Source organism: Aythya ferina (genome assembly GCF_964211825.1).
Source record: "Aythya ferina genome assembly, chromosome: 11".
Taxonomy (NCBI): Eukaryota; Metazoa; Chordata; class Aves; order Anseriformes; family Anatidae; genus Aythya; species Aythya ferina.
In genome coordinates, this window is record NC_140307.1 from 7,819,366 (window position 1) to 7,846,874 (window position 27,509).

Consider the following 27,509-nt stretch of genomic DNA (forward strand, 5'->3'; position numbering starts at 1 on the left):
ATCATGGGGAGAGCACTGGTCACCTGCCTGCCACAGCACAGCTCAAAGGTCTCCAAATTCCCAGCTGCCCATTACATGGGCTCCTCAGTGCTCCTCTTAACTCTTGCCTTTAAAAAGGGATCTAGATATGCAAGTTTTTGATTGCTTAAATGATTCTCTGCACCCCAAATTCACCTTCCTGCATCCTCAACATTCTTTTCGCTTCTCTGTTGTTCAGCTCCTAAATATGCACCACCAGAAATCAACTCCCCTTCACTCTTGTCTATCTGGATTTTCTACGTTTAGCTTTTCTTTTTCTTAATCTCTTCTTAAAATACAGTCCCTGCAGAACCTTAATCATTTCAGTTGCTCTTCTCCGAATTCCTCCAACAAGGCAGCAGGCAGAATGTTTTGCAAATCTGCTCTTGCCCCTTCTGGGCTTCATTTTGACTAACGCATATTTCCCTTGGGATGAGACATGCCCCACACAGGCTGCTTAATCGGAGATGCTCAGAGCTCATTACAGCCTGAAGCACTTGGGGGAAAAACACTCTGCAGCTCACGGGGGTTGAAACTTCATTCAGCACAACCCATCTTTGAACTTAGGGAACCTAGGCCAGTTAGCGAAGACATCTGAAATCTCATTAACTTCACCATTATTATTATTAGACTCTTTTTATACACCGAGCAGACATTTTAATTGCCTGGATTGTCGAGAGCAGCTTCTATTGTGTGTTCTTCAGCCCGCAAGCAGAGCTTCTTGTCTCCCGCCTGCCTACGACCTGCCTGCGGGGAGCCTGGAGCTGAGCCCAGGGGCTGGGGTCATCCAGCAGCCCCACAGCAGCTCCTTCCAAGCCTTTCCTTTGGAAGCCAGCAGGAGACACCTCTCCCGACGGTCACCTTGTGATGCCTGAGAGGTCCTTACGGTGGCTGCTGCCTTCTCTGAGATGAGTGCCCCAACCCCAGCTCAGGTAGGATGTGTTATCCTGCAGATCAAGTGGCCTCCCTCCACGTCAGCAGCCCAGAGTGACAAGGGAAAAAACAGGTATGCAAAGATTTGCCCCGCAGAGCCAGAGCTCTCTCTTTAAGCAGAAGGACATCTCCTTCTGCCACAGTGGGGTATCGCAGGCGAAGTGCCCTGCCTGCTGCAGGCGGTACCACTGCCAGAGAACTGGGACACGATTAACATGCACTGCAACAGAGCGGCAGCATTAAACTTCGCAGTAGATATACAGCCTTCTCCCACCCAAACTATTTCAAAACATTAGGAAAATTGCATTTCACGGGAAAGGATCTGAGGAGCTAAAGGAATAGCTGAGAGATGGCTGGGGACATTATAGTACGAGAGGTGACAAATGACTACAGAGAAATCACTTGAAGCTTCAGCACGGCTAGAGCTCACCTGGGTGGGGACCAGCCAACCACTCATAAGCAATGCTCTCCATCGGTTGAAGGCCCTACAAAACACCTTGAGAAGCCTCAAAGGTAAACATATCCACTTCACAACTTATTTGGCTCCTCAGTTGCAACAGCCATGCAAGCTGCTGCATTCATTCCTGACATTCTCTTCCCTTTCACACCAGTATTATTTCCAAGGAAGGCAGGGAAGAGTGCCCTTCTCTCCTAGAGCGTACATCATGCTCACATAGAAAGCTCCCACACCACCCGTGGTTGTCCCTCTCCTACTTACAAGCTCATCTCTTTCTTCTTTTGATATAAAAAAGCTATTTTCATGCATACTCTAGAAGGAACAGTGGCCTTAAAACAAAACAATACCAACCAAACAAAAGCAAAAAGGAAACACCTACTGCTGTTGCATAAAGAAAAAGATAAACTTTGCAGAGCCCAGAGGCAACAACGACCTCCCCCCCATTCTTCTGGATATTCTGCCCCAGCTTCCCCTGCTCTTTTCCCACCACCCATGCCCTGCTTGACTGTAAACTGCTGGATCCATTCATTGTTACTCACTTCTGTAAATGTCTGTTATAAAAAAATGGATGTGAATAATTTATAGCCTGCCCAGCACTGCTGCGCACACACCAACAGGTATCCAAAATGCTGGTTCTGATCTGGAAAGCTCTCATTCAGGGCCTCAGACACCTCAGCAATCGATGCACCTTGGTGTGGCACCCCGAGAGCTGAGATAAAAGGGACGCCACCGCTGCTCCTCTCCACACTAATAAGGCCACAAAGCGGGCACATTAGCAGGCAGCAGCACCCCGCTTTGAAATCTGCCTCCCCTCCCGTCTCCAACAGAGACTAAGGAGTGAAGACGTAGTCCCCGGGAAGCTTGCCACTGTGTTCTGACTTTTCAGGGTGCGACGCTTTTTATTTAGGCTTTTCAGGTGGCAGTTCAAAGGAGAAGACATTAACCCCTTGTTCTGCACCCCAGCCTGCTGCAGGAGGATCCCATGGCATCACCTGCCTGGCTGCCACACGGAGCTGAATTTGGATCAATAAAAAACTAGCATAACGAAATTTCAATTGAAAGAATAAACACCGTGCACATAGGCAGGGATATGCGGGCTTGAACATACATACCCACAGATAAATGCACACCTCTCAGATGATGCTATCAAACGCATTACTCCCCAAATCCCTGCAGAGCAGCAGACCATCTCCAAAGTCATATTAGTGCAGAGATAATGCAATCCCATTACCCAGGCTCCCTCTCCCTCTCTCCGTTTCGATGTTGATGTTTGCTCTCTTAATTTTAAACACCAGCCATGTATCTTGTGGCCCAGCCTGGGACCGCTTTGCTCAAGTGGCAGTAAACACATAGCTTAATTCACTCGTTCTCCAGAAAAAAAAAAAAAAAAAAAAAAAAAAAGCTTTCCCTGCATGAAATACACACGCCCGCCAGCACGATGATCGAGGCAGGGCGCTGAAAGCTGCTGGAACTAACTCGGGCTTGGGGAGCAAGCAGACCACGCAGGGCTGTAAGCGGAAAATCTGTACACGGTGCACTTGTCAGGGCTAAAATATGCAGGTGGTCTGTAGCGGGGAGAACTGCAAACAGCTCACCTTGCAGTGTCAGGGGGCATTCGCTAATTCCCCAGGAGGGTGACAGGGTCACGGAGAGAAAAGCTGGCGGAGAAGTCTTTAGGGAGCCAGCCCCTGAGGTCACAGCATGCAAACCTCTTGGAAACCTGGCTCTGCTGCTCCGCTCCGAACTCTGAATCACTGCCGTGCTGGACACCTTCCTCCTCCGCCCTCCCCAAACTTCTCCAACCACTCTAAATCCGCCTGAAGTTCAGGCCATTACTCTCTGTCTATTCACCTCCTGAAAACATCTCTAATCTGCCTTTTGCTGCCTGCGGAAGGCTGTGATAATGTATCCTCCTTCGCAGCTCATCTTTTCCAGCTGACACGATAATAAAAAGTTTAATAATAACAAGCTCCAACAAAGAGCACAGTGAAAGAGTGCAGGAAGCACTTCTCATCGGTAGATGCTGGAGAGATCTGCCAGAAACATATACCCCTAAAGATGCTTAGCATGCACTTAGACTTTTCCCAAAACCTGTGTTTGCCCCTTCAGAGAGCTGAACAAATGGCACGTGGATGGTCAACACTTGCTCCCTGAGCCTGAGGAGAGTGTTTCAGGATGCTTTCACCCTAGGTGTGCACCACTCTCTGCATGAGCAGCTTCCACACTAGGGTCAGAGCAGGAGGCACCACCACCCTTCTGGCAGCACAGCCGGGTTGCGCCCACCCCAGTTTCTGTGTCTTGGGCATACAGACCCAGAAATTGCAGCCACTCTCTATGCATTTTCCACAGGCACCTTGAGACCCCTGGATCTTTAAGCGAAGCCCCATGAAGGGCTGTTTTAACCACACCTGACTGCCATCCCCTGGCTCACTCGCCGGTCGGTGGTGAGAGATGTGCGGCTTCAAATGCTTCTGCATTTGCCTAACAAGAAACCTGCCCCTCCTGGATGGCAGAGGAGGCAGCCTGCACTGAACAGTCTCATTAAGCCTCTGCAAAAGCTATTTCAGCATCAAACCGCTGTGTGCGAATTAACCAAGACAGACTTGCTAGCAAAGGGTAAATGAAAACCCAGCCCAGGAATGCTAACAGTCTGCGAGGCAGCCTTTCTGTTTGCATGGCCCCTGGCCCCTACATGCTCCGGATGGCTCGCTTGCTCGTGGTCACAGCTGGGAGCCTGTCTGTCCCCAGGCTTGTCTCAGTCCCAGTCTTCACACTTACACCATACAAAGTTGCTCACTTTGAGTGACTGTGAGTAAACCCTTTTTCTCTCATTAATAAACCATTTTAAGTCCCCTCCCATACTCCCATCATGTATACCTCAACACTTGTTAAACATTAAACCCAGGATTGCCAAAGGATGTTGCAGGAATTACAGTAGGATTTGTCCATTAATTCCCTTCAATACTTCCTAAACTCCCACACTTAGAGAAACGCTGGCACGTGCGTCCTTCTCAACAGGTAACCGCTAATGAAATCCTCCAGCAGCAGAGCTCAGCCCGTCGGGTAGGAGGACACCCGGGATGTTCTGCTGAGCTGGTGGGGCTTGAGGCTGCGAGCACGCTGACGAAAGCTGGAGCAGAGGCACGTCAGCGGGTCCTCACGCCTCCAGCAGCTCTCATACAGCATCCACCCACCCCACAGCCTGCGTTTCCTGCATCCACGGCACGAGAAATGGCACAACTGCAGCGTCATCTGTGCACGCGACGTGCCCCAGAAATGGGGATAAGCCACCTTGAGCAGATGAGGAAGGCTCGTTTTGTTATCCTCTAGGAGCCGATATTTACTAGCAACACTTCCCCTAGCCCACACCTTCCAGGAGATTATGTCTTAATATCCTGAGGACTTTCTCTGGTACCACGATGTGTCTGACCCCCCTGTGCCTCAACAGCTGCAGCACAAGGCAAAAACAGAGGCAGCTGCCTGCAGTGCTGCTGCTCACTCAAAACACGCTGAACAGCAGAGAACGATTACCTTTATGTTTCCATATCCTAAACTTTACTCTATCAGCACTGCAGGAAGATGCTCGGATGCCTCTGTTGAACCTGCCCTGAGCAGGATGGAGGCAGGAGGTTAACAACCAAGGGCTGCTACCCAGCTGCCCCTGAGAGCAGCACGAGTGCTAGGATGGCCTTTGACTGGCAAGGAGATGGGTTTGTGTGTTCTGCTTTGTTTTTGCTGTTACTTGATTGAGACAGTCCGATGTACCTCCTCAATAATTTAAGCTGACAGAGCTGTGTTTGACTCTGTGTTAACCAAACCTCTTTGTCTAGGCAGCATCCTAGAAGCATCCATCAGAACAAAGTATCCAGACCTGCTATTTAAGGACAAACAAATGAAACTAAAATTCAATGGCCGGCTCTCCATCTCCCACACCACTAACCAAAATGGGAAACCATTGCTACTCCTCTCTGATCTTCCCAATCCGCACCCCCAAACAGACCCAAACACTGGCCTCCCTCTCTCTCCACCACTCAGGACACCCTGAGCCCACTTAGGGAATCATTAGCGTGAATCCCAGCCAAGATTATTTATCCTTAAAGAACCTTCCTGACAGCAAATCTCACTCCAGCCCAGCTCTGCAGCTCGGCGCAGACAAATAGGCACTTAGTGCCAGCTGCTCACAGCCCCATAAAACCTCTCCCTACCTTTATTCCCCTGGGATGCCTGCACAAACTCGCACGCAACACACACGCACTCCCCACACACAAAGCACTCAAAGCTGGGTTTCTCCTCTCCATACCTGATTTGTTCAGAGTGACACGAAGCCTCAAAACGCATGCATTAGTCTGACAAGAAAGCGCCTGGGCTGCTGCGTCGCCTCACCCCTTGTCCTTCCACGTCCTCATTTGTTCTCATTTTTGGCCACAAGCTTCACGAGGAGATGCCTTTGTGTCTTCGCACACATTATAAAGTGTTGTGGTGTCTAAAACGCTCTGTAGATAGTGCTAGTGGTGCAGGGGAGCGTAAAGTTTTCAGAAGACAGGCATACTGTGGGAGAGATCTCTAATGGTAAGGCCTGATGCAGTGAAAATACATGGTTTTATGATTGGTTGAAAACCAGGATTCATCCTCAAAACAGTGTCAGGCAGCTCACGGCCTCCCTGCCTGCCTCCAGAGCAGGGTCTGAAGTCTGGTATCAAAGAAGGCTGCAGCACTGCTGGTCAGTGGAGCCAGCAGGAGTTTGAACTGAGGAATCCTCTGAAAAAGAGAGCTTACACGGCTTTCTGCAGGCTGCAGGCTAGCTGCTAAATAAATGCTTGTGCTGGTCTCATCCAAATACTAAAGGAAAAAAAAAAAAAAAAAAAAAAATGTCTGGCATGCATTCAAAGGCCCAGTAGCACGTCAGTAAAAAGACTCAATTGACGAAAATGTAATAGCACCTTTCCTCTTTTAACAAAAATAAAGCAGAAACTCATTGCTTTTTTGGCAGACGAACAAAAAGCCTACCCATACAACCGGTCCCAAAACCACAGGCTGAAACCCTGACAAAGCTTTGGCAGAAGTGCACCCGAGTGAGACGTCCTTTTCTGAAGTGTCCCTCCACCAAACGCAGGCTTCAGCCTCTCTTTTTGGTTGCATTGAAGAGGAAACCACTTTTTTTTTGGTGTGACGTTATCACATAGCGACTCCAGCAGAAGTTAAATCGATGCCTTTCCCCACACATCTCAAAAGGTAGGAAGGTGCCCTCCTTTGCCCTTTCGACATCAGTTTTAATACGCCAGGGTAGAATACACGTGCTCTGCTGATGAGGGGTTTTGGCACATGCTGACATCCCATTAACTCCAATATCATGCTAATAGACAGTAGCAGCCAAGAAGCGTTACTTGAAATCTTTAAGCAGAGAGAATAAGCCCAAATCACTCCTAAATATACCAGCAGCATAATAAACTTGGTTAGGGGCAGAAAAAAAAAAGGCAAGAAACAACCAACACATAGTGAGGACCATATGTTTTGCTCTTTAGAATTAAATGACAACATATAAAAGGGGGGAAAAAATCTAAAATCCAGCTGTCCCGAAGCAGCAGATTAGAAAGGGAATTCTGCAGACAGCCACATCTAATTGCAACTTCTATCATGACGCTTCAGATGAAGAGAGACTGAGAGCAAATAGGAGACAGATGAATTAATACTCATAAAAAGAAAAAAAAAAAAAAAAAAAAAAAAAAAAAAGAAATAATGGTTACAGTAACTAAGCAAAGTCCTACTGCAAAAATCAACAGTATTTCCTCTCCTGGTCCCACACCATAGGGATGAACCTGCAGCAGTCTATAGCAGGATACTCAGCAAAAGCACTCAGCAGCCCAAAAGGCATAAAGCGTTATTACCAGATGTTGCTACCGATTTAATTCCGAGCAGAGAAGCTCGTTGACAAGGCAGGCGTACAGTAAATCAGTAGAGAAGTTTCCCGTTTTATACGTGCATGTGTGCGCATATGCACACAACTTGCATTTGTTCTCATGGCTGCCGTGCAGAAGAAATTAAGAAGTCTAACTTTGAAATTTATAGTAAAACATCAAAGGAAATATTAAGAAAAAAAATTATTTAAGAGCCTAAATGATAGCAGGATTGAGAGGATGAAGCAGTTGGTCTATAAAAACAAATCACGCTGAACTACCTCCACAGCCTTATTTTCTCCTGATTGAATTACAAAATTAGTCAATGAAGGCTGCAATATATTTGGGCTTAGTAAAATATTTGATAGCATCTCAGGAAAAAAAAAAAAAAAACCTTACTTGAAAAATTAATTTAAATTGGCTTGGATATGAGCTCTGCCATACACCAGTGTTAATATTAACAGTAAATTTTGCTTTCTCAGCTAGAGGCGGTCTCGGTGCCCACAAAACCTCCCCAACATACAGAGTGAAGGGCAGAGGGTGGGGTGAATGCAGAGTGAGGGGCTGCAAAAATGGGGCATGGGTACAGCAAGGGTTCTGCTGGGGAGCCTCGCCACCAGGGTTGGTGTCACGTCTGGTTTTATCCGGTATCTTTAGTAATTCTTTGGAAATGAAACATATCCTGTGAATTAGCTAAGCTGTGTATATGTGTCATTTTGAGGGTGGGGGTGCGAGCTGCATAATTGCTGAAAGCACCCACTGATGGGGGCAGCAAACTGTGCAGCAAGGAGGATTCCTGCCATTGCTCTGCTGCTTGCCCACCAACCAAGTGGCACTGCAGGTACAGAAATGACATAGGCAGCACATCCCTGAGCCAGTGCACTCAGCCACAAATAAGAAAACAAAGACCAAAACTTCAAAAACATTAAAGAAAACCAAATTTTGATGCTGGAGACCTCACCCTGAGGGCTCCTGCATGCATCAGCCCCATACCCACAAGCTTCACCTGTGCAACAAGTGATGCTCACGCCAAGCCACCTCTCCTGAATCTGGCCCCAGAGCATCCTCAGCAACCAGCACAGAGCAGTCCAAGCCCACACACAGCGGGATGTTGCATTTCACATGGCTGCCTCACAGCTCCCAGCAGCCAGCCAGACAAGACAGCAAAACCACCATGCCCAGGCATCCCCAAGCCACTGCAGGCTCCCCGCACAGGGAGAAGCACGAGAACCTACTGAAAATCCAAATGGAAAAAAAAAAAATCGATTAAGGAAACTGAATATTGATCCTAGGCTGTTGTTGCCTAAAAATCATGGGGTTTTTCTTTCCTTTTTGCACTATCAGACATTTCTCCTTCTTGAAAAAATCATAGCTTAATAGGTTGGACCACGCTGATTATCACACCCTGCAACAATGAGGAAAAGACCGCATTGTTGTTAGAAGCACTTTGAAGGAAGAAATTCTCTGCTTATTGGCACAGACCTGGTAATTGTGGGAAGTTCCTGCTCTGCTTTCCTTTCCCCAGATCAGGACTGAAGCCCCGTGGGAGCACGGCAACCCCTGGGCCAGATCCAGGAGCATCCCTGCTGGCTCCCTGCCTTTAAATAAAAGCCACCAGCGGGTGCAGAGGTGCCGAGGGGCTCCCAAGCAGGAGCACGGTTGCAAGGAGAAGGGGCAGAAATCAGCCCAGGGGGACGGATCTCCGCAGCACATCTCAGCCCAAGGACAGCAGCAGCTTCACCTGCCTCCCAAGCACTGGCTCCACTTAGCGTAATGATTATTAAGCCCTGTCAGCAGATATGAAACCAATGGATGCCGCTCCACAGGCAGGCGCTTAGAAAGCCGCCGAGACGCCCCTGCTTACAGGTTTTCGTTATCCATCTGGAAAATTGCAGATGTCACAAGAGCTTTTAGAGCATCAAGATGAAATCGTCTTGTCAGCAGCAAAAAGGGGCCGGTTCCCTCGCGCCGATCCCAGCAGCTGCCTCAGTGCCGCAGGCTGTCACTGGTGCTGCGGCAGGACACCGATCCTGCTGGTGCCACCGAGCTCCTGCCCCCCAAATCTCACACTACAGGAAAGCAGGGTGAAGGAAAACAGTATTTTTCCCCTTGTACTTATTCAAAGCCTCTTTGCTGCTGATTGCATGAGGCTGGGAAAAACTTGCAGCTTGCTGGGGACGAAGCATGTGCTTGGTTACAGAAGATAGTGATGCAGGGTCCTGGCACCGGCTCCTCTTGTAGGTGATTCAGGTCAAACGAGAAGCAAGCCAAAGAGCTTTTAATCCAAAATCCGTGTAGATCCATCCATTCTCTCTGCCACAATTGTATGGTTTTGTCAACTTCTGTGGCTTTGGAAGCTGCTAAACTGCTTTGGCTCAGGTGGCTTCGAAGGCAGGTGTTACAAACCCACGTTGCCAAAAGCTGCTCCTCTCAACAGGACTCTGGTCAAAATCAACTTTTTCCCTTTCCGCAGGAAAACCTCTCACTGGTCACAAGGCGAGGTCTTTCAGCAGGATCAGACGGCACCCAGCAAAGCCACAAATCCACCCCAGCACCAGCACATGTAGGGTGCTTGGCTGCAGAGCAACAGGCCAGATGAACCAGGGCCTTCAGACATGGCTGGTGATTCTTGCAGGCACTGGGCAAAGCAAAGAAAATGAAGAAAAACTGCTCTGTAGCTAGTAGGAGCCAACAGATCAGGGCAGCAATGGAGCCACGAGATGCAGAAGATGACCATGATGAACACCAGACGACCACCATGATGAACACCAGCTCCAGGCTCTTCTCACACCTCAGGTCTGGGATCAGAGGGGAAATCCTGCAGCTGCTGCCCTCCTGAGCACTCTGAAGGCTGATGATCCACCACGGGGCTCCAGGGCCAGCAGCATCTGGGCATGGAGCAAGCGAAGGTGTCCACAAAAGGTCAGGGAAAAGAGCTTGTGGGAACTTAACAAGAAAGAGGCTCAGGGCTTCCTGGGTCATAGAAAACTGCTGAGCTGATTTTTATTTTTTTTAAACTGCTTTTAGTAGCTGCCTGAAATAGATATTTTGGTTTTGTAAAAGTAACTGAAATAGATGCTAGCTGATGGTTGGTCAGCACACTTTACAATTCCTTTATAAATAGGTTATTAGTGCTTCTGGGAGTGGGAATAACTCTTATTTCTAGGTCTAAATAATTGCTGACCTTCTAATTTCTGCTGAAGGCTTTTTAGTGCATCTCCCCAGCCCCCGTCAAGGGTGATTCCCTGCTCCTGCAGGCAGCACCAACCCATCTTCCAAAGCCTCCACCAGAATAACAAAACCTATGAAATGGGCTGTGAGTACTGACTGCAGGCAGGAGAGCCTTGGTTGAGACGAGATGCAGGAGCCTTGTCACAGCCCCCTGGGGAGGTGGCATCTCTCCAAGGTTTGTCGAGGAGCCCAGGGCCATCATGACACAGCTGCACCAGTTACCAGAGGCACGCTGAGCAGACCAAGGCACCTACTGGCTGGGGAGAGCTTCATGCTTTATCACCTTGAAGCCACCAAATAAATAAATAAATAGCACAGCTTGCACTTCAGCAGAGAATAAACAGGCATTTATAGAAAGAAGCCCCAGTGAAACCACATGCCCTTTCAATCCACTTCCCAGGCAAATAAAACCAAGCAATATTGAGTGCAAGAAGTACATCAAGGGGCTTTTAAAACAAATAGGAGAGATACCAACAAGGAAAGGCTCCAACCTGAGACAAGGCCATGGGGTTGCTCTGCTTGCACACTTCGGGGGGGGGGCGAGGAGCTCTGGTTGCACAACCAGGGTCACAGAAAGCAACAGCAATCGGTTCCAATTTCCAGTTCATTTGCATGGCTCAGTGTGCATGCCTAAGCTACCATGGTTATACACGACTTTTAATGTATGGTTGCTTCTCTCCCAGTTCTGTGCTGGCACTACTTTGTTCTTCCTTCCTCCTCCTGCTACATGACAGGAGGATGCTCTCCCAGGAGGCTGAAATGAAAGAGGCCCGACCACAGACTTCCAAGCACCTAACCCTTAAAGTCGAGCCTCTTTGAGCTGCACAGCATTTTCATTCCTATACAGCTGCAAACTAATAATCAGGGAAAAACAACTAGTGCGTGATTATTGCCGGACTCGGCCAAGGCAATGCAGGTCAGCATTAAGCCTCATCTGAAAGGTAGGTCATGTCTCTTGTATATTTTTTTTCCTCCCTCTTCAAAGCTGCAGCGATAATTGCATGCCGAAGGAGGAAAGCAAAAAAAATAGAAACAAAAAAACAAATCAACAAAAGCAAAAAGCCAAGCATCCGATATATGTTTGCAGGAGCAGGTCCTCTTGAATCAGAACCCTGGAATTGTTCTGCAATCGACTCAGCGGACAGTTACCATCTGTTTATGGAAAAAAATGTTAATAACCCCCAATCATAATCAAATAGGCAACCACTTTACTTTAAGTACCTATTAACTAATGCTAAATTACAATGGAACAGCTCTGCAAGTACTTCTGACATCCACATGCACATCAGCAGTGCCAGCACTTTGATCAGGGCTATTAGAACAGATACCGAGTGAACCGAGCACGATGCGATTCCTGAAACATCACACAAAGTGTGGGCAGTGTTTATTTACTGGTCTTTCTTTTCTCCCCCTACTTCCTTCTTGTTGGTTTTATTTTTTTTTTTCAGAAAAAATACGTAGATGCACTTGCACAGACGTACACACCACCGACCACAGCAGACCCCATGAAAGCCCCTTCCCATGTGATTTGTTTTTCTGTCCCAGGATGAGCATCTATAATAGATTCCCTGGTGCCCAGGAAGGCTCGAGGTATTTCCATCAGTGGAGCATCACCCGAGTGGTCATTCTTTATTCAGCTCCTTATTTCCATGGTGCCTGTAAAAATTAGATTTCTAAATTCTTCCTCCCTCTCCTCTGGGTGGAAGGGGCCAGCAGATCTAAAAACTGCTACAGACAAAGAGGAAAAAGCAGGAGAGCTGCACGCACACTTGCACGTGCAGGCACAGTGTGAACACACCTTATTTCTTCAGGAAATCAGATTAAAAAGCAATATATTCTTTGCTATCTGTAACAACTCTGAACCATTAGCTAGCACCGCCTCCACCAAGGAGGAAACCTCATTTAGGAAATATAAGAAGTTTTTAATCACAGAGCCTGGAAAACAGTTCATCTCAGCAAAACAAGTACTCTCATCTCTGGATTTTTTTTCTAGCTTCTTTCTCTCCATCTCTCTGCAAACACTTTTTTCTTTTTTTTTTTTTAAAAAAAAAAAAAGGTTTTGCAGCACCAGGAATACATCACACAAATATGCATGAGCACACTCTCTTTATCCCTAGATACTTGCAAATGTAACAGGAAATAGGCAAAAGCAGCGTATATTTTAGTCCATCAACCTAAGCATTTATATGGCCTCCATCACTGTGCCATCCGAACATTTTGTTAGTCCCAGGACTTCTCTCTGCCGTTGTTATTGTTTTATGAAATTTCATTTTTGTTAGTCCCAGGACTTGCGTGTGGCTTTTTTTATTGTATTATGAAATTTCATTTCCTGTCATCTGCTGGGGTGCTATTTCAACGGGAAGACTTGGGTTTATGAGGCTCCCGTTTACAAGGCTGACCCCAAAAGGTGAGGCGTAAAACCTTCCAGTGGGAGCTCCGGACATGGAGATGGAGAAACAGTGAGCGAGTGCAGGATGTTGCTGGGCTCCTTCCTCCCAGCTCTTTCACAAGAGAAGCTTCGTGTGCCCCTCTCCTGCCACCTTCACCACCCCACCAGGTGGTCCCAAGCCCCCTTGCCTACAGGAGCCACTTCACCCATCCCTATCCATGGGATGTAGGCAGTGGGCTCCGAGGGCATGCTACGAGCCAGAAGGGGATGACCACGGGCACACCATCCTCTCCCTGTCCTCCTCCAGCACACGTGCCCTGAAACAGTGATCTCCTTTTTCCACCTAACAGACCAGCCCAGGGATGCTCGCCAACCTCACGGGGTCTCCAGCCCATTAGCCCAAGCACACCTCTCTCAGCAGGCCACAAACCATCTGCTGAACATTCGGCGATGCAGAAGGGAAAAGATGTGCTCAGAGAGGCTCATGAGGTACTTTGGGTAACGTGTCCAACACGAGCACACGATGTTCTGCGTCCCTGACAAAAACAACAGGGAAAAACCTGCTCCTGCAGGCCTGCCAAGCTGGGATTTCAACAACAAGTGGCAATGTATCAGCTGGCTGGGAACAGCTCCTGATTCAGGGAGTGATACACTTTCCCACAGAGACTCAGGGTTTGGTGTTTTCTGTTTGTTTTTTTTCCTCTTAATCCATGATAACATGTTGGATGCCACACATGATGGCTCCTGCCCAGGAATTAATGGGTAACGAGTGACCCAGAGGAAAATGCCAGCTAAAAGAAGTGTCCAGTACGAGGTGTCACAATAAGGTAGGACCTGTACACAAGACCCTGGGAGAAAATCTCAGGACCACTCAGTAAAGTCATCTGATGGTTTGATAGGATCACAGAAAGGTTTGGGTGGGAAAGGACCTTAAAGACCATCCAGTTCCAAACCCCTGCCATGGAAAGGAAAAACAAGATTCTAGACTCATGGACTGGTTGGCCAGCGAGGAAAGACAGTTAGAAAGAAATTACATTTTTTAGAAATCACATTCAGGAAAAAGCAGAGGGGACCATGACATTTGTTGAGGGGGTGAGAACTCAATTGGCTGCCAGGGCATGCCACAGCCAGAACACTGCCAAATATCTCAGCCACTGCAAGGCAATGGAAGAGTGGCATGCATGGTGTGGATGAAATGCTGAGGTTTGCTAGAAAGTTTGTTGCAAGGGAGGAAGATGCAGGCTAGAGATGTAAAGCCTTGTGGCATGGCAGTTGACATTGGCCCCATAGCAAAAGAAAAAAGCAGAAACAACACTTGAAAAAAAGCAGAAGGATCAGAGGAGGTAAAGCCATCTGTGAGGAAGACTGCTCACAGGCCAGGAGGATCTGCAGCCTCCAGCAGGGAGCAGAGTTTAGGTGATATGATTAGGCTGCCTTAGCTTAGAGAAACAGAGATAACAAATTAAACACATCTTTAAAACCACAGAGATATCTCTGTAATGAGTCGCAGGTGCCATAGGCACCGGCAACATCATCAATAAAACTTTTAGGAACTCTGCAGAGCTGTGGTTTCACATCAGAGATGAAGAAACACAGCATAATGAAGAGGAAAAGAGGCTTTTCTGGTTAAATGTGTTGTTGTTTTTTTCCTCACAAGGACTGCAACACACAGGTCCGTCACAGCACACCTCTGGTTTCTGGGAACACAGCACACCCACTAACATGCATAGCCAAGCACCTCTGAACAAGTACCACATCTGTTCACGCAGACCGGTTATTCGCATCATGTTCACTCCTCTTTGCTTGTTCCATTCAGGTCAGAAGTTATTTTCCCTTTTCATATTTGTATCCCTCAGCCCCATCAGTGGCAAATGCCCAAACGCTTTAGAAGTGTTCTGACAAATCCCACCAGAAGGCACATAACATCATCTCAGTTCTACAGATGGGGAATTAGAGCAGAGGCAGAGGTTAAGACAGCTAATTGACTACGGACACTGAGTCAGGCAGCAGAAGAGCTGGGAATTGATCCCAGGAACCATGTCTTCCATTCCTTTACTCCACCCACCAGTCAGTACACCCTACCAGATGGTTCCTATCATTGGACATATGGACTAAATATTGCTAAGTTGGTGTAGAAGATTTGCTATTTAATTAAAGTCCTGTCTTCCATCTCCATAGGATGCATAGGGGAAACTCCAGCCAGAATCCCATCTGGACCCACTCAGGATACGTCTCCTTAAAGCAAACAAAGCTCCAGCCAAGCACGAGAAACATTTCCAAACCTGTCAACCTGCCCTACAACGCAGACACCAGCAAGGCCAGGCAGCAGGCTGCGACTCGGGAGCCTTGGCAGCAGCTCATGTTTGCCAGAGCCTAGCTTCAAAACAGCCCCTGCGTGAGCCACCGGCTGGGCTGGGAGGGCTCTGTCATGTGAAGGCTCCTCCTGCCTCCAGCGGGCACCACCAACGCTCCCACCTGGAGGCAGTGGGACGGTCACAGAAATCAGCTGGTAGCCAGTCATCGGCTTCCTTCTGCCACTAGCACCAGCACCACACAGCAAAACGACACGGCTGCTAGCAGGAGTGAGAGGCCAGCTCTGCACAGCAAGTAGTAGAGGCCAAAGTTACTTGAAAAAAACTCCTAAGTGGTTATTTTTAAGCAAACAAGGAAAGTTTCCAACAGAGAGACAACAGAAAGACCTTCTACATCACTGTAAGGCAGGCCAGCATTTGTTTTCCTGACACGGACCTTACAAATTTATAGCAGCACCTTGGTCCCCACTCACAATCAGGCAGAGAATTGATGCACCTGTTTTTTCTAGAAGAAAACAAAATAATTTCACATCCTTCTGTTCCCCCTCCACACCCTGCCCTCTGTGCCCAGTACAACCAGAGGGAAAACCTTTCATCAGGGCCGCAGAAAGAGACTTCATACAAGCACATCCTCCTCTGAGAGCATCTCCATTAGCAAGTGGCTGCAGGGAGCAGCCAACGTTTTTCTGGACAGCCCATGGGCTCTTTTACAAAGAAAACATTCTGCCCAACATTAATACACGTGCACACACTTCTGAACAAGCCACAGTGCATACAGAGAACCACCAGCCCACATAACTCCACTGCTCTCTTGACAAAAAAAGAGGGCTGAACAACATCCTCGGGGCAATATCCTCTTTAGAAGGTTTGCACCGATATCGACAACATAGGAATAAAGCCACAACACCTTTCCATGGGCGCTATAAGGACCTGGCAATCCTGGAAGGTGCCTCCTGCTCGAGGAAAGAGACTGCACGTACCTTTCATCCCGAACTTGGACCGCCGGCCATACTTGTTGATCATAATAAAGAGGACCACCAAGAGGACACAAGCAAAAGCCGCCAGCCCAACCGCTATGGAAACCTGGAAGGAAAAACCTGGAGTCAAGGCAGTGGAACTGGGGAGAGTAGACTGGATGTAGAGGTGCCTCCCTGCCTGTCTGTAGGCTCATACCATCTGCTGCAGCCCCACAGGCATCAGCTGTGGAGGAAAATACAACAAAAAGAGAGTCCTGATACAGACTGCAAGCACCATGGGCTGCTCGGGATCCCTTTGTCAGCAGTGCTGGTCTGGCACCAGTTCTCCCAAGCCTCTCACCCCATGTACCTGCAGGGGAGGAGGACCTCTGCTCCAGTGCCTGGCCTCTCCCCTCACCATACATCATGAGCTGTCATTTGGAGTGTCCCTATCAGGCCTTGGTGTCACAATGCTAAAGCTATACTGACCTCAGCTTGGAATATGCAGGAGCAGCAGAATATTTAGAGCAATTCTCTCCATCCAGCCATCCCTCAGGACAAAGAACAGGGGGCAAAAAACATAACCACAAAAAAGAGAACAGAAGAAAACAAGAACAACCTCCCCCCCCCAAAAAAAAAAAAAAAAAAAAAAAAAAAAAAAAAAAAACTACTTTTTTTCCCCTAAAGCCTCCAACGTTTCCTTATTTATTCTAATTTTTAGTGGTAAATATTTATGCTATAGCAATGTCCAAAGTCCTTCACTGGAACTGTGGTTCCAGTGTGTCAGTGAACAAGCAGAGAAAAGAAAACCTCCCTGCCCTACAGGGTTTACCAACTCGGGCTTATTTTAATATTTATGAATATTTATTGCTTCAAGTCTTTGCTCGAGATGCTTTCATTACATTGATGTAAACAACAATTTCGTTGGCATTTGGCCAATTGTTCTCCTGTACTGCGTCTTGCATTGCATTTAAACTTCACTTCATTTTACAAAACTGTCTACTCTAATAGAAAATGTATCATTTAACCAAAAAAGTTATTTTATTGTGCAACATTTTTCCCTGCCCTTGATACATCAGCTAAGATATTTTTAAATTTTTCATTTTACCACACATTATTTTCATCCCCCAGATTGTTTTCTCTGCTTTATATTTAATAATCAGCGCACATTATTACCCTGATCCCACTGTTCAAAGCTTCCACTTCAGCTATAGGAGCGTTTCAGTTGGATGAGAACTGAAACCAAGGGGAATTGTGTTTTGCTCATTCTGTTAACACTTCGTGGATTTCAATATCTTAAAACTTTCATATAGCTAGAACAATTATATAATGTGTTTTTTTCCAAACTTGTACACCTTTTTATTTTTTTTTCCTCTACCTGGATTCTGTAAAAGAAAGACAATGGTGAGATCTGATAAGCCATGGGTTTTCTTTCCTTTTTATTTTTGGCGTACCCTACAGAGCAGGAGGGAGGGCAAACTGGCATTGACAAATTTAAACCAAGCTAAATCCGAGTCCCTCACAGGGCTAGACTTAACAGTTCGATAATAGTATGAAACACACGGCCGGCTGTTTGTTTGTTCTCTGGGTGCTACTTTCTCAGAGCACGAATTTCTGACCTGCCAGCAGCAGTTTCACAGGATGCCTGATTTTCAAAGGGCTGCCTGGTTCCACACTGCAGACCCAGGAGGCTCACATGGTTCACATCAGAACTTTGCTTGCCCGACACAAGTCATAAAATCCTTCTGATTGTTGGTTGTCTTGAATCACAAAGGAAGAGATTTTGCCTTGCAAACATCTCAGAACAGCAGAGGTCTGTAAATACTGAGCCGTCATTAATGAGAAATACATGCAGAGCTGTTCTGGTGAGAAGAGGATGGGACTCACCCCAAAAGTGTCCTCCTCTGGTTTGTGGGTCACAGTGATGGGTGGGGTGGGACTCACTTCGTAATCACCGACTGAAACCAAAACACCAAAGAGAGGATTCAGTGAGACTCCCACAGACACTCCAACCTTACAACTGAGAAACACTGGGGTTCCTGGTCCTCTAGGGTGGGTAGCCTCCCACTGAGCCAGCTCCTAGAAATCTACTGGGTTAAGTAGGGCTAAAATATAGCAAGTTCAGCAGAACTTGGTCTAAAGAAACAATTACTTGGATCATTTTGGGAGGGGAAAAAAAAAAATAAATAAAGGGAAAAAATACATGGAGAAAACACAATGGAAATTCAGTCCCACTTCTCATCCTGTTCCATATTACACGGCACATTGAACGTGGGCCATGATACACAAGGTCCTTCTACAGGACCTCACTCACGGGAAGCAAACAGGACTCCAGAGACACCCCAGATGAACCCCCCAGTAATCTTGCTCATGTATGGAGAAGCCAGAGCTTTGTGTGACCTCAGCCTCAACTTGCTTTTGACTCACTGATTTTTCCTCCAGGAGCACATAAGAGGCAGAACAACAGGAGGGAAAGAAAATTAAAAACTCCCACAATATTCCAAGTGCAAGAAGACACTTACTTGAGACAAAGTTGTCCGTGCTCTCTGTGGAAAGGACAAAGAGAGAAGCAATACAATTAGCAGCACAGCAAAGGGAAAGCAGCCTCATTCCCAGCCCCCCCCCCCCCCCCCCCAGACACACTCTACCCACCCCAAGAGCCCAGGAAACCAAAACATTTCATTTTTTATCCTCTGGGGTAACTGTAACTGGAAATTGCAGCAGACTTGTCAGCAGAATATCCCAGGGGTCAGAACAGAGTACACAGGGGCCTCGGGCTGAGATGGGAGAAGAAGGATGCTACAGCAATGCCAAAACAGAGGACAATCAGCAGCATGTTGTGTGGGACTTCTGCTAAATGGCTCAGCTTCCAGCAAATAAGCAAAGCTCAACAGAAACCTGTGCTCAGATGGATGGAGGTGAGGGTAGAGGCAGATTTTGTCAGTCTTTACCCAGGGATAAAGTCCCACAGGGACAAGGACCAGCTCCCAGGAAGAACAGCCCAGCTCGGGGCAGGGGGTTACAGGAGACCTTTCCTGGGCTCACTCAAAAGCCTCCTGAATCACTGGTAGAAGCTAACAACGTCTGTACTGGATATGTACAGAGGCGGTGTCTATCCTAGAGCTGCTTCTTCCCCACACCAGCCCCTTGTGTCAGCCACTTGACTGCTCCAGACTATTCAGTAAAGCCCCTTCAGCTCCGAAGACAGCTGAGGGCTCCGACGATGAGGTCTAAAGCTCCCAGTGACACTCAGTTTACATAGTATGAGAACAACGTCAGCTCTCAATTCACTTGCCCATGTAAGAAATTGAGCCTGATATTAACTGGAGTTTACACAGCTTTGCTGGCAGAGGGCTCCTGGAAGGATGAGAAAAAGCTCAGGCAGAAATACGGGTGAGGTTTGGAAGGGAAGCAGGAAGCAATCCCCAGGTGACAAACATGGCTTTCCAAAACAGGGGGAAAAGAACTGAAAAAAAATATTTTTTTGTCAAGTCAAGCAGAAACAACTTGTCTTGGCTTTTTCCTAGCAAGAGAAATAATTAATTAGGAAGAAACACTTTATTTGGAGAATTCTTTTTTTTTTTTTTTTTTTTTTAATCTAACACAGACAGTCTAATCATAAAACATTCGCTGACTCTACATTTTCTTCTTTCCATTTTTCTTTGCTGGACTAAAACTCAGCGGAAACCCACAATATTTATTTTTTTTTCCCCACTTAAGCCTCCCTGTTTTGTGAAGCATAAAACATAAACAAGAAATTTCAGTCAACTTGACTTCTGTGAAAAGTTGCCAAAGAACGGAACATTCGTCAAGGGGGAGGTAGGCAGACCAACCTCTGTGGATTAAATAGGGAGATGGCAGCCTATGGTAGAGATGCCAATGACAACATGAAGTGAGATTTTTACTGGGAATGGCACAAGTTTGCTCTGGGAGCTACTGTCCTTGCTCCTAGAGCCACAACAAGGCAGAGAGACAGGTTATGGAATAACATCTCCCATCCAGTTTGTAATAAAATATTTCTCTCCCAACCCAGGCATCACAATCCAGCTTTGTACCAACTAGAGGTTGAACGTCAGGGGGTTCTAAAAAAACACTGTCATGGGTTCTTTCTCCATGCTGATAAGCCTTCCAGGTCCTGCTTTCATTAAGCGTAATAACCCCATCCTGGATAGTTTTAGCAAAATTTTTGCATGTTAGAATAGCTATAGGCAATAAGCTTCCTGAATGAATCACAATAGGGAACCTTCAATTTGAGGCATTTTCTGGAGGAATCTACCTTCAAACGGGAAATAAGCATCAGCTGCATTGAGTGTTAATGTCAGCTTTGGCAGCGGATGGAGCAACGAACTTCAAGTAAAGTAAATTACAGCCTGGATTGTGCTGACAGGGTCTACCAGGGTGAGGAACAGCCTGGGACTTTGGATCAAAAGAAATACGAGAAATGGGTCATTTCTTGCTGGAAGATGGTTCAGAGTCTGAAAGCACTCCACACCAACAACACATACAAGGTGTGGGTGACGATGCGCCAAGGGCAATGTTTTACTTATATTTCACACAAACAGATTCTCCCGGAGCCTCTGACACAAGAGGTGCTTCAGACATTAACATGCCTTCCACATCACGGCACGGCTCAGATCCGTTTCCAAAATCAGCTCTCCAGAACAGCAGATCTGCACCCTTTTCTGGAGGTCCAGCACCTACTTAGAGCTGTCCCCATTTCACAGATGGGGAAATGGAGTCACAAAGGTGGGACCTGGCAGAGCTGACACTGCAAACCCGTGCCTCACCTCACCCACCTACAGTTCATAAGCTGCTCTTCCTTCCCGACAGCAGGAAACATAAATAGGTTGGATAGCCATACAGGGCATCATCCTTGAGGCCTGAATATAAATTTTCCACTCCCATTCATATCAGCTCATTTGTTCAATTGTCAGATCTTCAAGGCAGAGATTTGGGTTTGCATTTATGATATTTGACCTGCGGGAAAATTCTGTGTACATATATGGTGTGATATAAATAATAAATGAGACTACCATTGGTATTTTTCTATATTTAGCAAACGTCCTATTTTGTTGGATTTTCTTGGGCTGCAGGGGCCAATTTAGAGCTGCCACTTTCTCATGGCATCATTCCTGAAGGCAGCAGCACACAGGGATCTTAACCCCATGATGGCCAGCGTGATGCTGCAAAGCCAGAGAGCAGACAAAAACCTTCCATTTTCCTACAGAGCAGACAAGTCGCCACAAGGTCTCCGCTGCCCCCCCAGAGCTGGATCTTCATGTCCTCAAATGCTTTTTTGCCTTTAAGCTGTAAGTCACTCGGGAGCGCGCTGGGGCATTCCAAACAATTGGTTGAGAAAGCCTAGCAAACTGATGCAAAGCAACTAATTGAGCTGTCGCCTTTTTTGTAGGCCTGTCAGCCTAGAATTGCTCGTGTCATATTTGGAAAGAAAACAATCCCGACACTGCTGCATCCAGCTACAATCATTTCTCAAATGCAAGCTGGAAGAAAAAAAAAAAAAAAAAAAAAAAAAGAAAGATCTGCATCACTTCATCACTTTAAAGGGGTTTCCTTTCTTTAGCTTATAACAACAGCCACATAGAAGAAAACTCTCTCTCCAAAAATTATCTTCTTATGGGTCCCCAGAGCTGATACAAAATCCAAAATAATTAACCAATCCTATACCCTTCTCCCACTGAAATCCCTAAAGATCTTAAATATATATATTGCAGAATATGTTACAAAACACAAGCATCTAAACAAGTTAGTCTCTCGCCTCTCAGTGCAATTTGGACTGACTTCCATCAAAGCTCCAGATCAAATTCTTCCTCTTGATACAAGCAACAAAACGTGGGATTTCCTGCTATTAAACTGCATTGCGAGCTCAATTCCTACACCAATCCACATCAGGCCTCATCGATACGTGGCTGATGAGAACCAGGACTCCCAACACAACCCCAGCCGGCAGGTTTCAGGTGAACCACGTACTCGGGGTCAAAATCTTGCAGAGATGCTGAAAACTTGACAAAAGGTAGATTTATCCCAGTGCCTCTCCTGTTATATACGTCAGTTCTCATACTCCCAGCCAGATACCAGATTAGATACCTGCACCTCTGAACTTTCAATGGAGGCTGATTCTTCTTCACCAACTTTCTTAATTTTTGTATTGATCACTACATTAAAGAGTTACAACACCAAAGCACATTTTTGTAGGAGAACAGTACTGGTCAGAAGATGCCTCCAGAGGTCACCTCTTCCAGAGAAAGGCCACCTTGGGTTGGGTTGCCCAGGCCTTCTCTATTTAGGTGTCAGGATTACTAGTGGTACCATATTAAGATTGGTCCCATATTCAGATTGGAAAAAAAAAAAAAAATGTAAAGAGATAAACTGAATATCCCACCTGGAAAAGGCTTTTCAAGGAAATGTCCCTTGATGGTTTGGTTGGCTGAACCCAGCTGGTTGGTGGCCACAATGGTGTAGTTGCCATTGTTGTAGTGAGTGGGCTTGTTGAAGAGCAGGCAACCTTCCGAGACCTCCCCTTGCTGGTAGAACTCCATGTGGATGATCTCCGTCTCCCGGAGGACCTGGCCATTGTGCAGCCAGTGGAGGGTGGGAGCTGGATTCCCATGCACTGCAAACGCAATGCAGTGCTCCAGGTGCAGCACCGGCTCCTCCAGGGTTAGGATGCGGGGGGGATCTAGCAGAGAGAAACATGGCAGGCTCACAGCAACCCAACACCCACATCAAGCCTCGTGCACCGGGGAAATTAAGATTATTGAATGTGAAGCCTCGAAAATCCCTTGTTCCTTTTATTGCTCCCATGGATGTCTGCAAAGAAGGAAGACTAAGTCATGAGAACCACTCAACACTCCCCAGCAGGAGGACCTGAACCATAACCTTGGGCTTGCAAACAGGGTTACAAATTAAACACGGGGCTGATCACTTCACCAGACAAGAAATAATGAAGCTTGGAGCTGCCTGGTCCACACGCCTATCTATGGCTGCGCTCCTTCCCCCCGGGGATCAGAGGGAGGCAGCCTGTTCCATGGAGGACACCACCACATAGTGCCATCACGGTACATGTGTGTGAGGTGCCCATGGGGGATCTTCGGTCGCAACGAGCGCTTTTGGATTTCATAAGCTGTGGAAGCAAGTATCCCCCAGTGGCTGCCGGTCCTTGAGGGTTTCAACTGCCTGAATATCCCAAAGGAGTTCCCACCCGTCGAGCACCCTCCGGGGGTGTTTTAATTAAAGCGAGGAGAGTAGGACAGAGAGAAAAGCAGACACCATTTGCAATTTATTGCATATGCATCGTCTCCCCCAACCACGGGCACCCCAACAGTTCAAATGCTGCTCTTCCACCACTTCTGAAACCCCAGTTATGACATCTACATACTAGGTCCTGAACCCCAAGACCAGCAAAGTATGGACCAGAAGAACAGAGTTTAGTGCAAAGAGCAAGGACACAGAGATGTAGGTCTTCCCTAAACCTCTCATTTACCTGAGAGCATCCAGCTGCAAAGGCAACCCACAAGGGAAAGCAGAAATCCACCAACTTTGACCCCATTTTTGGGAAAAAAGTCATGCATTTTTCAAACAGTAAAGGTGGTAGAAGAGAGCAAGGTACAGACCTGGTGGGAGCAGAGCAAAATTCTCCCCCCAGCCACCCTGAACCACATAGCCATGTCCCAGCCACCTCGCTCCATTTGCGAGCCTAGATCTGCATGTGGCTTATTCACATCTTCCTGGCAAGGATGATTCAAAACAGGCATCCACCTACACACAGAAACCCAGATCTTTTTTGGCGTGAAATTGCAGCCTGAGTGATGGGTCTGGGCAATGAGAGCAGGGGTAGCAGAAACTGTCAGCAGCTTAGAGGATTACACGGGTGAAAATAGGCACTGGCATCGTGCTGTTTAAGATGGGGAGGAAAAGCAGCTAAAACGCAGTGCAAAAAACACCCGCCTGCTGACCTCTGAGCTGATGTCAACTTTAAATACCTCCATTCTTCAGTCCATCAATACTTACTGGGAGGCAGATGAAAGAAGAAAAGCATCTGCTCTCTTCTTTCCAATCCCCTCTGACTGCCCTGTCTTTCCAGGACCTCGTGGCTCCCGCACTGAACGTGGACCACATGGGTTCACCGACACCCGCCAGAAGCACACATGGTCTCCTCTGCCTAGCAGGGCTGGGGGATTGTGGGGGCAGGTTTCCAAACTACAGATTAAGGGCAAATGTTACAGACACAGCAACGTGTAGTAAATCTCAGCTGCTTGAGAGCACAAAGCTGTGTAAACTTCCTCTTAAGGTCAGGTTTGTGTTAAGTTATATTAGAAAGCACACAGAAAGTTTCGCTACTTGCAGCTGAGAGTGAGCGGTGGAAATCTGACACGTGTGTGTTTACACGGCGCGTGCTGTTTAACTTTGTAGGAGCAGATCTAGGAAGAAGCAATAGCATCCCTGAAATTAGAGGCAAAATTTACACTGGCTTTAGCAAGGGTGACATTTAACCTCTCACACAGCATCAGGGTGAGCAACCCCGTGTTTGTAAAGAGAGTTTTAGCCCCTCTACATCTTTTCCTCAATCAGCTGGATCTGCCAAGGGACAGATGGCAAGACAACCACCACCAGCATGGTTCTGTGGATCCTGCCTGCGTAGTGCTCATTTCTGCAAGAAATTTTGCAGAGTATTGACCTTAAGAGAAACGTACAAGGACCCACCTCTGTGCTCTGCTCCTAGTTCTCGTCCAAGAAAACAGAGTACCACAGGTAGCAACTGGTTCACGCGGTTCTCAGGGCATCCCTCCCCTCCAGCCTCTATCATCAAAACCTTGCCACAGCTACTTACAGTAGACGGTGAGCAGCACGCTGGCATTGCTCATCCCCACCACGTTCTCAGCGATGCAGGTAAGCAGAAACCCGTTGTCCTCACTGGTGACATTCACCAAGGTCAGATTGATGGCGTGAACGTTGGTCCAGTTGAGGTTGGTCTATGCATCACAGAGAAGCACAGGCAAAAATCAGCCGCTGGTGGCTTCTTTCCTCCCTGCTCCTGCTCCCAGGAGGTGAGGGTCCCGGTTTCCACATAAAATGCAAGAAGGGCTTGAAAATTCAAGGACAAGTAGGACCTGGGGGAGGTGAGGCATTTCCTCACCCGATTAAGTTCACCGTTACGTATGAGAAGCACTACTGGGAGGTGAAGAGCCATAGCGCTGTAGCATTGATAAACACAGCTTGTCTCTAGAACAGCTTGCTTAGCTGCCTGCTTCAGCTACAGCTATTGCAGACACCTCTGTAAACAGGTAGTTTCATTAGAGGAGACATGAGTTAAGATTCAATTAGGGAGCACTGAGATATGAAGCTATCTCATGTTCACTTTCCTGTCGCACAGAGGGAAGTTTTTGCAATGCCCTTCAGATGCTTCCTAGGTTCTCATCTGGATAAGGTACAGCTCTCTATTTTCTTTTGGATGGGGCTGTTCCACGTTTCCCATTGCACTCTCCAACATCTACCTGAGCCCTGCCCTACACACGTGGACGTGGAGATCCCCCAGCTGCAGCCATGTTCCGATGTCCCTAATTCCCTACCTGGTGCGTGTTGATGGAGTGGAGATCTGCCACCGTCCAGTCGACGTCGGGCAGTGGCGAGCCCGAGCCGTTGCAGGTGATGACAGCATTCTCGCCTTCCCGCACCGTCAGGTTCACGTGGCTCACGCTGATCTCCGGGAGGTCTAGGAGGGCAGACACCGAGGTGCTTAGGTGTGGAGCAGCATTTGCTGCAGCTAGCTGTAGAACATGTACATGTGGACCCAAATCCTGCCAGGCTGTGTGCCAACTCAGCCCCCAGCACCTTGCAAGAAGCAGCCGGAGGCAATGGCATGGCATTCTCCTACCAAGGGAAGGAGGGAGCATGGAGACAGGAAATATTGGGAACTCTGAAGAAACACCAGCTGAACAGACCCTCCCGTTAGACTCTAATCCAAAAGTTGTGCCCAGTTCTGGTTGCCCATCCCCTCACACAACTGCCCTCCCTATCTATATTTTAGTTCCACCGAAGCTGATTTCAAGGGCAATCACTTTTGATGGCAAAGTTGCATGCACTGGGAGAGGACCCAAAGTGTCCCTACCTCTAGGGACATGGCACAGAGTACTCAACACTCCAGGCAAGGACAGCGTTCCTCTGACTTGTAATAATCAAGAGAAGACGACCAAGGATGCATCTTCATAATAACCACAGCTCTCCTAATAAAAGGTGCCCTTGTTCTTCCTCAGTGGTGGCAGCGATTCACTGATCTATGGTGGCCCTGATTTACACGCTTTCTTTGCTTGCTGCCCCAACTACCAAATATCCTTGCAACATGAAACAAGACAGAGCTGGCTGCAAGAAGGGCAAGCAGCCCTTCCATCATCCATCCATCATGCTGACCCAAAGACAGGACCCTCTGTGTTCCCAAATCATCACCCCGGTGTCCCCTCAAGTCTAATGCCACCACTGCTGGAGTCACCTCTCTTTCCATCCCTGATCCCTAAGTTGTTTGTTTTTTTTCCCTCTCTAATCCTTACAGATTATTCTTCTGATTTGGGGAGGAAATTACAGTGCTCTCTCAAATCTTTTTAGTTCATCCCCATGCAGGCACGCTTTGGCCAGTTTCCAGAGCTTAGTAAAGGGACATCGTGAACTTGGGAAAAAAAAATTAAAAATAAAAAGTCACGCAAATGAAAATGCGTGTTGTTTGTCTACTACTGCTGCAAGAAACAAACCCAAATTCCTAGAACAGAGATCAATAATCAAAGAAAGAAAACCTCTATTTTTCCTCCTTTTTTCATCCTGAGTTTGACAGCTGCTAGTGTATAGACAGTTTAATTGTTCTGTTGAAGGTACACGTCCTTCCCCTTACACTACAAGGAATGCTTTCCAGTAATAGCAACAGCAGAGCAAAAACTGATACCAGACAGGCAGCTGACGTGTGAACAAGGTGAGGGATAGCTATCGAACACGCCTCATGTTGCTCCTGGAGCCACTGGACTCTGTTAATCAGCAGGAAGCAGAAAGAGACACATGGTCACTCCTGCCTCATCCCTACAGACCTGGGCTTGCAGTTGAAAAATTAAAGCAAGGAAAATGGATAAAGACATGTATTTCCTAGGAGTGTTTCCTCTTATCAATATGCCATTTCTAGGATTTGTTAGACAGAGGAAGAACAACAAGAAACCTATCAGTTCTCACGAGCACAGCATCGCACATTGTCAAGCAGTGTCATTATAGTGAAGGAAATCCCCCAAATCCCCTGATACCTTCAGGCACTCAAACAGCAGCCCC

The 27,509-nt window shown here is 47.2% G+C and overlaps 1 protein-coding gene across 8 annotated transcripts in view; it reads right to left on the reverse strand.

The window, feature by feature from the left end:
• The window catches only part of NTRK3 (neurotrophic receptor tyrosine kinase 3), a 195,306-nt gene that overhangs the window by 117,563 nt on the left and 50,234 nt on the right, over positions 1 to 27,509 (reverse strand). For all 8 annotated transcript variants that reach the window (XR_014696952.1, XM_084532677.1, XM_084532678.1 and 5 more), the window contains 6 exons: positions 25,778 to 25,920; positions 25,039 to 25,180; positions 22,591 to 22,887; positions 18,713 to 18,736; positions 18,078 to 18,148; positions 16,215 to 16,317 (listed from right to left, as the gene is read on the reverse strand). Coding sequence is in view for 7 of the 8 variants with exons in the window: in XM_084532677.1 (XP_084388803.1) it covers positions 16,215 to 16,317; positions 18,078 to 18,148; positions 18,713 to 18,736; positions 22,591 to 22,887; positions 25,039 to 25,180; positions 25,778 to 25,920 (780 nt within the window). In the remaining variant the exon portion in view is untranslated. The remainder of the gene's footprint in view (positions 1 to 16,214; positions 16,318 to 18,077; positions 18,149 to 18,712; positions 18,737 to 22,590; positions 22,888 to 25,038; positions 25,181 to 25,777; positions 25,921 to 27,509) is intronic.